We start from the raw sequence: 12,226 nt of genomic DNA, 5'->3' as shown, positions 1-12,226 counted from the left end.
AGTGATACCAGGGAGGTTGGCTGATATTCTTCATGTGAATGGGTCGGTGTTTAAGTGCATTCATGTCTGTGGATGCGTGCGAGCGTGCCTTTGCACTGGAAATGTAAAGCATGTACGTGCCCCCCCCCACCCTCCATCCCCCCCCCCCCCCCTCCGTCACACACTGGCGCAGCGAGAGGACAGGGAGGGGCCGCTCACGTGCGCGGCCCCTCCCTCGGTGCCGCCCAGCACGTCGGAGCACAGGGACTCCACGGCGTCCAGCCTCTCGATCTGCACCAGGCGGGTGAGCAGGTCGGGGATGCTGTAGCCCGCCGTGCTCACCCTCTCGAACAGCTGCAGGCCGTCGCTCATGCCCCCGATCTCGTCCCTCTTCAGGCCGAAGCTCTCGGCCAGGTGCCTCCAGGTCTTCACCACGGCCGCCTCGCTGCTGTAGGACGAGCTCAGCATGCGGCTGGCCTTCTCCAGGCAGTCGAACGGCAGCTCGGTGGGGCTCAGTCCTGGAGGAGGAGGAGGAGGAGGAGGGGAGGGAGGGAGGGAGGGAAGAGGGGGTTGGAGTCATGGAAAACCATCCAAGCAATGTGGATTCACGAGAACACTGTGTACAAGGGTGCTGGCCACCATGCTAGCGGTGCTTGAGTCCAAGTAGTCAGAAGCTCTCACCGTCTGCGACGCTGCAGGCTTTAGCATACAAGTCCAGGATCTTTTTCCTTCGACTCTGAATCTGTAGGCAAGGAGAGAGAGGGGGACAGGGGGAGACAAGGGATAGTCCATAAGAGTCTGTTACATTATTATCTTGCTTTTTCCCTCTTGCTCATGGAGCAAGGTTATTATGAGGATACAACACAAAAGTGATGTTTTATGGGCAGTCGAAGTTGAAGGCCACTCACCCCTGTTGCCTTGTTGTTGTTGTTATTGTTGATGGTGTTGGCGTTGCTGACGTTGGTGGAGTTGCTGAGGTGGTTGGCCACAGTCCCATTTGGGTGCTTGTCCCTGTTGAGCAGGCCCAGGGAGAGCAGGCAAAGGTCGGGCTTGTTTCCCAGGTTGAGGAGACAGAGGTTGGGGTTGGGCTCGGCCGCCCCCTGCCTCTCCAGAGCCGCCTCCTCGTCGCTGTCGATGCTGCGACTCAACAGCTGCTCGTTCTCCGACGAGGCGTCGTTCTCACTGGACAGAAGCACACCCGTTGGATGTTAGACAACAAGCAGACCATGGGGGGGGGGGGGGGGGGGGGGGGGGGGGGGGGGGGGGGAGTGGAGACAAGGCCCCGGGATAGGAAGATGAAGATGTCGTGTTTCCTGTGGCTGGGGTCTTGTTTTTTGGGGTCGTGTGCCCACGGTTAAACGTGCGGCTCCTTCCGCAGCATGTTATTGACCTGCGTGCGAGACTGCCTTTCAGATTCCCCCTCTCATTCTCCTCTCATTTCCACTCTCCTCATCCTCATTCTCGTCCTCCACATCCTCCTCCTGCGCCCCCTCTCCACTCCTCTACTCTAACCTCCTCTTTTCTCTTATCTTCTCTCTCCCGGACTTTCTCCCAAAAGCACCTTGTTGACAAAGGCACCTCAGAGAAGCGCACACAATGGTATTGTTTCGCAGGCTTATGCACACGCAAAAATGCACACACGCGCGCACACGCGCACAGACACACACACGCACATACACGCACGCACAGAGGAGATGCTTACACACAGGCATTGTTTGTGCAGACATCCAACACCCAGTCTGGCAGTGGGTTTAGTGAGATGGCACGTCCTCTGTCATCTAGCTGGCCACACTTCTCTACACTCACACCGACGGGCAGACTGTGTACATGTGTGTGTGTGTGTGTACATGTGTGTGTGTGTGTGCCTGTACATGTGTGTGTTTTTGTGTGTGTGTGTGTGTGTAAGACACACAACGCGCGGGCATTTAGTGTGTGTTTTCAATGAACGAACGGAGTAATACAATTGCAGTTAACGAGACAGACCCACCTGCGTTATTAGCGGTTGCCTGTGTCTATAAATCCATCTGGATGTCTACCTGTCGAGGAGAGTGTGTGTTTGTGTGCGTGTGTGCCCCTGAGTGTACAGGATCTCTTCTGCTTGCCTGTCATGGTGAATAACGCTTCATTGTCTGATAAGGAGGTGAAGAGGCAGACAGAGAGGGGAGATTGAGACAGAATCTCCTCAGGCCAGTACACCACGAGAGAGAGGAGAGGAGTTTAGGGCAAGAAACTGACATCCTCCATGTCGTCCTCTGAGAGATCCTTTCACCCGGCGGTTTGACTGAGCCGAGGGAAAAACGACTTTTTGCATCCCTCTCTCCTTCCCCCTCTCTCTCTCTCTCTCTCTCTCTCTCTCTCTCTCTCTCTCCTCCCTCTCTCTCTCTCTCTCTCTCTCTCTCTCTCTCTCTCTCTCTCTCTCTCTCTCTCTCTCTCTCTCTCTCTCTCTCTCTCTCTCCTTCCCTCTCTCTTGCTCTCTCTGTCTCTCTATCTCTCTCTATCTCTCTCTTCTCTCTCTCTCTTCTATCTCTCCTTCCCTCTCTCTCCTCCCCCTCTCTCTCTCTCTCTCTCTCTCTTTCACTCTCTCTCTCTCCCTCTCTTTCATTCTCTTTCTCTCTCACCCTTTCCATTTCACCCCCCCCCCCCATCCATGCCAGGCTGCAGGGCTCATCTGTGCTCAGCTACCTCAGCTTCCAAAGCCACAAAATGACTCGGCTTAAAAAAAAATCCTCAAGTGAACTTGTCTTTCCATGCCAGTACACACACACACACACAGACACACTCTCCACACGTACATACAAACAAATACACACACACACACACACACACTGAACACAGACTGAGCCAGTAGGCCAGCAGCACCCACTGCAGTAACTTGTCCTGTGGTGGCTGAATTACGGGCAGATCCCAGAAACCAGATAAAAGCTTCTCTCTGTCTCTGGGGCCCACTGTCAAGCCCTGACACCACACAGTCCAACCCCCACACACAATACTGTACACACAATACTAATCCTGTCCTGTTTACAACATACACACATTGCAGAACAACTCCTTCTGTGACGTTCTTTCACAAAACTCTTAGTGTTGTGGCTTCAACGTATAATGGGATTGTTGGGTTGTTGTGTCGTGTGTCTTCTAGTTATGCATCATATCATCTCTTACCTTTTGACCGGTTTCGGAGGCGGAGCCTTCAGCTTGTCGAATTCCTCCTTTTCAGCGTAAATGACAACGCTCTCTGGAAGAGTGACAGAAAGGAGGAGAGAGAGTTTTATCTTTGTACAGTCACATGGGCTACGCTCACATATTTCCCAGCGCACTGCCCATCCATGCGACAGAGACCAGATGCTCGTCCTGTTAAACTGTCCCTCCACGACACGAAACCTTTACTGTACTAGTGCTAAAAGAAAGATGGGGAAGTCAAAGTTCGCTCCCTGAGGACACATTCATCTCTCTGCAAAGGGAGCATGTGTGTGTTCATGACCTGACTGACAGAGTGTGTTGGCACTGCCAGCTTGTTTGTCTGACACTGATTAGAAGGACGCTCCCATTGCTCCGAGCCCTGCCGGTGCTGTCACTCAAACACACGCACACGCACGCACACACACACACACACACACACACACACACCTACACACCTACTTAATGAAGCCCTCGCATGGAAATGTATACCTGTTTAACAATGCCACACACAAACAAACACGTATGCACATTCATGCGCGTTAAGTGTCTGATCACGTTCACGAATATAAGTCGGGAATACTTACATTTAAACACAGACTCGTGTAGACGTCGTATGCAAATACAATGATCATTCCAAACTATGTTCACCCTTACACTAAAACCGTCCAGTGCCTGACTTGAACGTGGCTCTATTTCGTGTCGGAGAACACAGAAGACAAAGCTATCGGCTGTATGACGGCCCTGTTCTTCAGCCATGCATCTAGCATTAAGTCAGTCAGTGAGCTGCTGTTGAACAGAACAGTATTGTGATGTGAGAGTGGCTTGCTCGTGGCCTAAAGCTACCACCGCAGCCTTAGCTAAACATTCCATCCACCTAGGCTCACTACCCAGGCGGAATGCACATCACAGGACCGTCAACCATACACACACACACACACACACAGAGGATTGTCAAGCCCACCACAAACATCCCGTTAAGTGAAATCCAGCAAGTATGGAAACGTCTCTTCATGCTAGTCTGAGGAACTATACTCAAGTCATAGCCCCAGGACGTAGTCTTTACTACACAGCCCACGCAACACAGCCCATACTACACAGCACACACTACACAGCCCATACTACACAGCCCATACTACACAGCACACACTACACAGCCCACACTACACAGCCCACACTACACAGCCCATACTACACAGCACACACTACACAGCACACACTACACAGCACACACTACACAGCCCATACTACACAGCACACACTACACAGCACACACTACACAGCCCATACTACACAGCACACACTACACAGCCCACACTACACAGCCCACACTACACAGCCCACACTACACAGCACACACTACACAGCACACACTACACAGCCCATACTACACAGCACACACTACACAGCCCACACTACACAGCCCATACTACACAGCCCATACTACACAGCCCATACTACACAGCACACACTACACAGCCCACACTACACAGCCCATACTACACAGCACACACTACACAGCCCACACTACACAGCCCATACTACACAGCCCACACTACACAGCCCACACTACACAGCACACACTACACAGCCCACACTACACAGCCCACACTACACAGCCCACACTACACAGCCCATACTACACAGCATCTGTATCTCTTCTGTCTCACCTGGGACGTCTTTCTTGTCCTCCGATTTGATGGTCTGCGCCTCTACGGCCTTCACCCCCTGCCCTGAACAGCAGGCTGTAGACACACGCACACCAACACACCATGAGTCACACGCAAACCAAAACTGTGAGAGGTTTCAAGAATCATTCAGCCAGCAAGGTGTCGGTTCGCGTGCGTGTCATGAGTGTGGATCTCACCCTGGCCACTGGGCTTGGCCTTCAGAATGTAGAACATGATGATTAGGACGATGGCAATGGCCATGATGAAGATGGTTGACATGGCGATGATGAGAGCGGTTGCTAGGTGACCCTGCCCCGTCGGATCTAAGGGACATGCAGCCTATCATGAGTGCGTGTGCGTGTGTGTGAGAATGTGTGTGTAGGGTGCACGTGTGTGTACCTTTCACAGGGTGGGGCAACATTGTGGTGCTGCTGCTGTCGGTGGGGGCGCGGCCCGATGACACAGAGGTGGTGCGCATGCCTGCAAAACAACACACAGCTGCTTAAACTGTCCGGTCAGCAAGGCTACTCATAGGAACAATCGAGACACACAGTAAATACTGAACTCGTCCCCCATTTACGGTTATGACCAAGAAGCTTAGAGTTTGGGTTCCAATCCCAAGTTCTGGTGTTTCTCAACCGAACTGATCATCGGTCATAAATCACAGAGGAAGGCTGGTTTAACCTGTCATCACCCTCCATATCCCCATCTCCAACACCCCCAGTCTTTAGCAGCTGTGGTCAGAGAAACCTGGTGCCCTGAGAAAACAGCATTGTGGGCCTGTTTGACTGCTGAACAGCTGTTTGTAATGGAGCTAAAAGCCCATAAATCTGCATTTTTATCAAATCAAATCATTCCTTTCATACAGGCCTCTCGCATCAGCAAAGGCAATGTACCAATTTCATTCTGTGGTCACACACACACACGCCCTCCAGCATCCCTGTGGTCACTTATACACCAGTTCTCTGCTTGTTTGTTTGCGTTCTCTGGTTAGAGTAGGACCAGATCCTGGTATCCTGTTTAGCTGAGGGTAATTTCACATCTTAATCATGATTTAAATGTGCTCCGACGCCGCGGAGCTACTTGCAGGCTAACCAACCTCGACAGCAAGGCCCCGTTGAATCCCCGCTGAGCTCCCAACATGCGCACAGTAGTTTTGACATCATTCAGCCTTCTTCCAGTAGGCATGGGTGTTTGCTCTTGAGCACATACATTGGAGTTTCCCTGCATTCAAACGCCCTGCGTTGTAGTTGCAGACAGCCCTTAACAGATGCTCCGCAGTCATGCAGAGGTATACCGGGAGTGGAGAGAATTCAGAGCGTGGGAGGGTGGACTGGGAGCGCAGAGGCAAGCCTAAAGGATGTTCCATAAGAACGAATGGAGAAGAACAGGAGTTGAACCCCTGTCACTGATGCACCATGTTTGAGATGGTTGACTGGCTGCCAATGGGTAGCACTCTCGGTGCAAGCAGACACACGTTAATCATCTTTCTCATACCCTCCAAACTTTTAATTATCACAAGACTCCCCGAGGAGCTTGAAGGGAGCACTCCAGGAGAGAGAGAGTTATTCGCAGATGTTGGCGAGTGCTGGCCTGTCTTCAACCCAACTCCAACTTTTTGGGTTTGGGTTTTTTTCCAAGGCCTCATTGAAAGTGTTTAATTAAAACGTACTATTGCATGTCATCGCACTCTCTTTCTCTCTCTTGGTTTCTCGCTCTCCCTCCCTCACTCCCTCTCTGGCTGACAGAAACAATTTGTGGCCCGTTGAAAGGGGATGAGTTTGTTGGTACACACTCATTTTTCGTTCGCAGCCCTCCCTTCCTCGTGGGCCTGACTCTTGTTTTCATATTTCAAAACACAGTCATTAAAAATGACACAATAGCAATCCAGTAGATTTCCGGATGCTGAAACCATCTGCCGCTTCGCTGCTGGCCTGTGAGCGATGGACGATAAAATGAATTCCCAGGTCGCGTATCACAAGAGTGGCAGTTTGAGAGCCTCTCAATCTCGCTTTGCTCCGCTGGCTCTTATTAACGGATGCCTCTCAGACAACGGACATGTGAGCACTCACAACCCGAGCTGGACTAAAACCCAGGGAGTCAACAGGGAGAGCCAGAAAATAATTAAATATATTCATTTAGCAGACGCTTTTATCCAAAGTGACATATGGAGGGAGAGGGTGGGGGTTGGGTCAAAGCCTCTATATCATCTCTGGTTCTGACAGGCAGACCTGATATCCACACCTCCCTCAAGCCCTAAACCAACGTTTCGTTCAAATGATCTTTGAACGAAATTCAAATTGGAGCCTCAACGCCCCAGACCTCGTCTCCCTCTCCACCCCGACCTGCTGGGAGTCTGTGAGGGACTGTTCCATCTCACTGTGAAGCCACTCTCCATTTCACCCTTGAATCTTCTAGATTTCATCTAGGTCTATCGGACGGAACAGTTGGAGGAGCCTTACACTCTTTGGTGTTGTGCGGAGCGTTCTGGCAGGAGTGACACACCTTCCCATACAGGTTCCTGGGCCGGATCTCCTGGATGTAGTACCTGAGACAAAGACACAGGAACATTTAGGAACCAAACAGCAGATTTTCCAGAGAGGCCCAGACCCTGACATGGTGTCAACAGTATTTCGTAGCCTCACAATCTCTGAGGAACCTGGGAGGACAGCTTCAACCTTTGCCGAACCCCTTGAGCCAAATTTCCTCTCGGAACCCTAAAGCCTTATACCATACCAGTAAGCTACCGTAGCGGGGGTGTGATTACTTCATTCCTGTCATCTTACCGACAAATGTTTTTTTCTATCCTCCCTATCGCAACACATGTACTGAACACCAATCCCCCTCTGTTCCAGCAGAGTCATCCACTGATGTCTGTCTGCTCCTCAGCCGGAAACAAAGTAGCTGAGGTAAAAAGGTTACATTTGAATAAACTTTCTTGATCCCCAGAGGGCAGCAGCAGGCTCAATGGGGCTGGCTGCAGCAGGCTGACTGTTAGAAGAAGGGAGACGCTTCTGAGCAGGCCTCCTAGGCCTCCAAGCTACAACGTCTCTCATTGATCTTTCTCCCCGAACAGGAAACTAGAAGAATGATCGCCTTTGAATGCATGGTTATATGTACGCCCTCTTTGTACTGTTAGGCATGTGTGGACAAACGCACACACACACACACAGTGGAATCTCAAGGAAAATGCTTGAAAAATAGACATATAGCAGAGATGGAGGGAGATGAAGAGGAAGATTTATTCTGAATTCAATTTTCATAGATAATTCAATCTTCACATGTTTTGCTGTAGACCGGATTTGAAGCAAAACGTACAGTCGATAGGACAGCTCCACTTCTCCCTTTTTAATACAGTATGACCACACAATATTTAATATAATCCCCTTTAAGAAGTGCCTGGTTAAGTATGAGGCTAAACACTATTATAAAAGAACCATGAATCAGCAGTCAGCTTGCTGTATGAGGCATGAGCAGTTGAAGGAGTATATCAAAGTCAGCCAGTAATGCTGTTAAAAAGCTCTAGTTTGTATGTTGACATTAAAGTGAATTGGAAGCAGACCCTGTATAAGGGGTGGGCACAGGAAAAAGCAGCCCATACTACTCTCTCATCTGGTGGGCCTGTACCACATCACCACAAAGAGGGGAACGGGGGGGGGGGTGGAGATGAGAGGGTGGGGGCAGTAGAGAGACAGATGGAGGAAGATAGAGTGAAAAAGACGGGAGGGAGGGAGGGAGGGAGGGAGGGAGGGAGGGAGGGAGGGAAAGAGAAGGAGAGAGAGAGAGAGAGAGAGAGAGAGAGGGAGGGGGGGGGTGGATCAGAGATAGAAGTTAGCCATTCAGGTCACCTGTTGACTGTTCCAGGGGGAGGATGGCAGCTGTGTAATTGAAGTGTGTAGCGTGGCCAATCCAAGGATAAGTTGATGTGAGACAGTGGCAGGAGTGTGTGTGTGTGTGTGTTTGTGTGTTATTGAGAGGGAGTATATTTGGGTGGTCCGATCCCATCAATGGCACTCTGCTGTAGTGTGTGTGTGTGTGTGTGTGTGTGTGTGTGTGTGTGTGTGTGTGTGTGTGTGTGTGTGTGTGTGTGTGTGTGCAACCTATCATTGATGAGCACACTCCTCCAACACCTAAAACCTACTTTGCACTTCTGTGGAGAAAATACATGAATCTCTAATTGCAAAATGTATACGCTTCCATGTATACGCTTCAGAAGAGTTGTTGTCTATTGAGAACAGCTGTGTGTGTGTGTGTGTGTTCCATACCCAGACAGGCAGGGCCCACACTCCGCATCGCTGTCGGGTGTTCCAGGTATGTGCACGGTGGCCCGGTAGAGAGCGTGACAGTCTTTGTGGCGTCGACAGATTTCATACTTCCCTTTGGAGTACTTCCCCGCTGGACACGCCACACACGCAAAGTCCTCATCCTTACTGCCGTAGCCACAGTTCTGCAACAACAACACACGCACACACACAGATATGTGCTGAGTCTCCATGTTTCTCAAACACACAGGTTACCTCTTACGGAGCTTCTCTCCTCACAAACATGTCATGTGCATCATTTGGATGTCATGGTTGTTCAAGCACATCTGATCGGATGTGGTGCTGTTCTGGGCGGGGTGTGGAAGCACCATCCACACACACACACACTCGTATGTATCTCAGAGGGACTTGTGTGACCAATCAGATTTCTTAGATGTCCATTTTTTTGGTCTCATACCAGCATGTCACATTGACCAAGGTTACAAGGGAAAACAGATGGCCACACACGTTTGTGTGTGTGTGTTTGTGTGTGTGTGTGTGTGTGTCTGGGACTGTTTAAGATGACCTCTTCATAACAATTTCCTCTTTGCCTCCTCATGTTCTGAACATAGTAGGGAATCGCAAACAAAGCTTGCACAAACACACCCCTATACAAACACACACACACACGCACGCATGCACACAGGTCTTTCATCTGTTTTTATTAAAACCATCCTCTGACGCCAAACCACCCTGTGTCTTATTGAGTTCTTATTGAAATCTAATATAGATCAGCTTTTCAACTGTATTTTCCCATTCGAGATGTACCCATTATGATTTTCAGATTTAAACAGCATTAACGTATCAGTACAGCTCTGTCACGACATATCAGACCACTGTTAGATCTTGTATCGTGAGCCTGACTTTGGTTTCTCCTCATTCACATCAAGCAGTTCCAGACGGGCCAGATAAAATCCAGTTCCTCTAAAAGCATTGTTGTCCTGTCTCCCTGGGGCTGAGGTACACCAACATATCTGTGCTTAAAAAGTCAGCTGGAAAGCCAGCTGTACTCAGGCCAGGTCAGACTACAGGAAGGGGGCAAGGGGGGTAAGGAGAGGGTGAGGAAACGCCGTGTTTGAATCTGTTTCTTCATTTCAGACTCACTGGGTTCCATTGGGTTACGTAGAGATGGGAAATGTGATTGAACGATTTTTATTATTATTCTTTAAGTGTGTGTGTTTTTAGGGTTGGGGGGACACTTTACTGAGGTGGAATTATCCACTGTGATTAGTGGGTGAATTCACACACATAAATAAACACATAGACACACAGAGGGAAAGCACACAGTCGAATTACAGGTTAACCCAGCAGGAGATCACAGACCGGGTCTAAAGAGCTTTTCTCACTGATTCTGTCTCTCATCTCAGTGATTGAAGTTGCTTTTCTTCCCTCCTAACACAAACAGCCAAATTGCTCTTACAAGGAAGTATACTTTTCAAGGGCATCTATTATTGTCATTTTCGCTGGATAAATGGAGTTGAATAGCTACAATTTGAATTTACTGGTGTAAACATCAAAAGTTAGTTATTGACACGTGCTTGATCTAACCTTACAGGAGTATTAAGATATGTTGCAGTCAGCTGGAGAGTTTGTCATTTTGAGAATAACATTAAATAGTGATAAAACTGCAGTCATGTGTTGTAGTTTTTTTTCCAGTTAGCTACAGCTGCTCTTTGTAAGTGTCCATCTGACTGACTGCCTGTCTGATTGACTGTCTGATGGACTGACTGTCTGACTGTCAAACTTACTGACTGACTCCCGCAACCACTGATAATCTGAGTGACAAACTGTGAAAATGGTTCATTACCATGTCTCAATCAAGTCTGACGGAAGACTGCCAGCAGAGTGTGCATGTGTGTGCGTGCGTGCAGACAAGTATTCTCTGCGTGGGTGGTCTTATCAGTCAGATGAAAGAGGGGTTTGGGTCAGGGGTTCACAAGCAACCTGTAACCATCTCGGGACAGGATCCGTCTTTGCCCACGGGTATGTCTGGTATACTCACATGCGTGCACGTGTTTGTGTGCGAGTGTGTGTGATGTGTGTGTGTGTGTGTGATGTGTGTGTGGCTCACCATGTGGGGCTCCTGGCCTGGCTGACAGTGAGGACAGGCCTGGCAGCTATTGCTGGTCTGGTTGTAGAACTCAAACTCCCCACAGCCGGCGTACTCTGCTCTGAGGGGGGGCACACAGCACACCTGGGGAGAGTGGAGAGTCGGGGGGGGGGGGGGAGAGGGGGGAGGGAAGGGGGGGGGTTAAACAGACAGACACTCAAAGACGTATAGGATCGTATATCCAGATATGCACTGATCCCAAAACCACGGTGTGGCTCTCCTCTCTTCACGTCACTAGATCGACGACGACGATGGGTCCTTATAGTAATGGCTGCTTCCTCAAAACAATTCAGCAGACAATACATCTCATTGTTACAGGAACTGCTGGCGTGACATCACTATCACAACCACCACTGAGACCGCACAGCAGACCAAAAAAATCAGTATCCACGGCTCTGAGGGATATCAGAGCGGTTTACTTAACTAGGGACAGACATTTTATTACTGTTTAAACAGGCATTTGGATGATTTATGAGGATGCTTAAGCATGCTTGTGTTTTGTGTGTGTCTGTGTGCATGTTTTGGATGTGTGTGTGTTTATCTATATGTGTGTCTATTTGTGAGGAAGACCAGGTAGGACACACACACACACTCACACACCCACAGAGTCTCTGCCACACTTTCTCTCTATCTCCCTGATCAAACACACACACACACACACACTCTTTAGTTTTGTGATCCCCAAAACCTAGCATCACACACACACACACACACACACACAGTGAGGATCTGAAGATCAAACAAGCAACCACACACATAAAGAGACGTAAATTGAATCCAGTTTCCGTTTGAAAGTAACTCCCTGCAACAACAACCACAGGAGCAGCTGTGGCAAGATAGATCTGAACATGGGAGGGCCGTGGTGCCAAGGGCAGGGGGGCGAGGGGGGGGGGGGGGGCGGGGGGGGAGAGAGACCAGACCGCAGGATGCTTTTGGTCACTGGTCATGACCAGTGGAGAACCACATGACCAAACATCTGACCTCATCTCCTC

General features: G+C 49.7%; 1 protein-coding gene across 1 annotated transcript; it reads right to left on the bottom strand.

Annotated features, from left to right (window-relative positions):
• Nucleotides 1-156: 156 nt before the first annotated feature.
• Nucleotides 157-12,181, bottom strand: edar (ectodysplasin A receptor). Its single transcript, XM_084688486.1, has 11 exons — nt 12,155-12,181; nt 11,196-11,318; nt 9,089-9,270; nt 7,286-7,371; nt 5,223-5,303; nt 5,021-5,146; nt 4,824-4,898; nt 3,139-3,211; nt 888-1,161; nt 661-721; nt 157-497 (listed from the first exon to the last, which is right to left on the bottom strand). Exons 1-11 carry the CDS (start codon nt 12,179-12,181, stop codon nt 157-159), a joined length of 1,449 nt encoding a protein of 482 aa, XP_084544612.1.
• Between the last annotated feature and the right edge of the window lie 45 nt (nt 12,182-12,226).

Source organism: Hypomesus nipponensis, chromosome 23, assembly GCF_054491055.1.
Source record: "Hypomesus nipponensis isolate SF chromosome 23, ASM5449105v1, whole genome shotgun sequence".
NCBI lineage: Eukaryota > Metazoa > Chordata > Actinopteri > Osmeriformes > Osmeridae > Hypomesus > Hypomesus nipponensis.
This window is presented reverse-complemented; position numbering and strand designations above follow the sequence as displayed.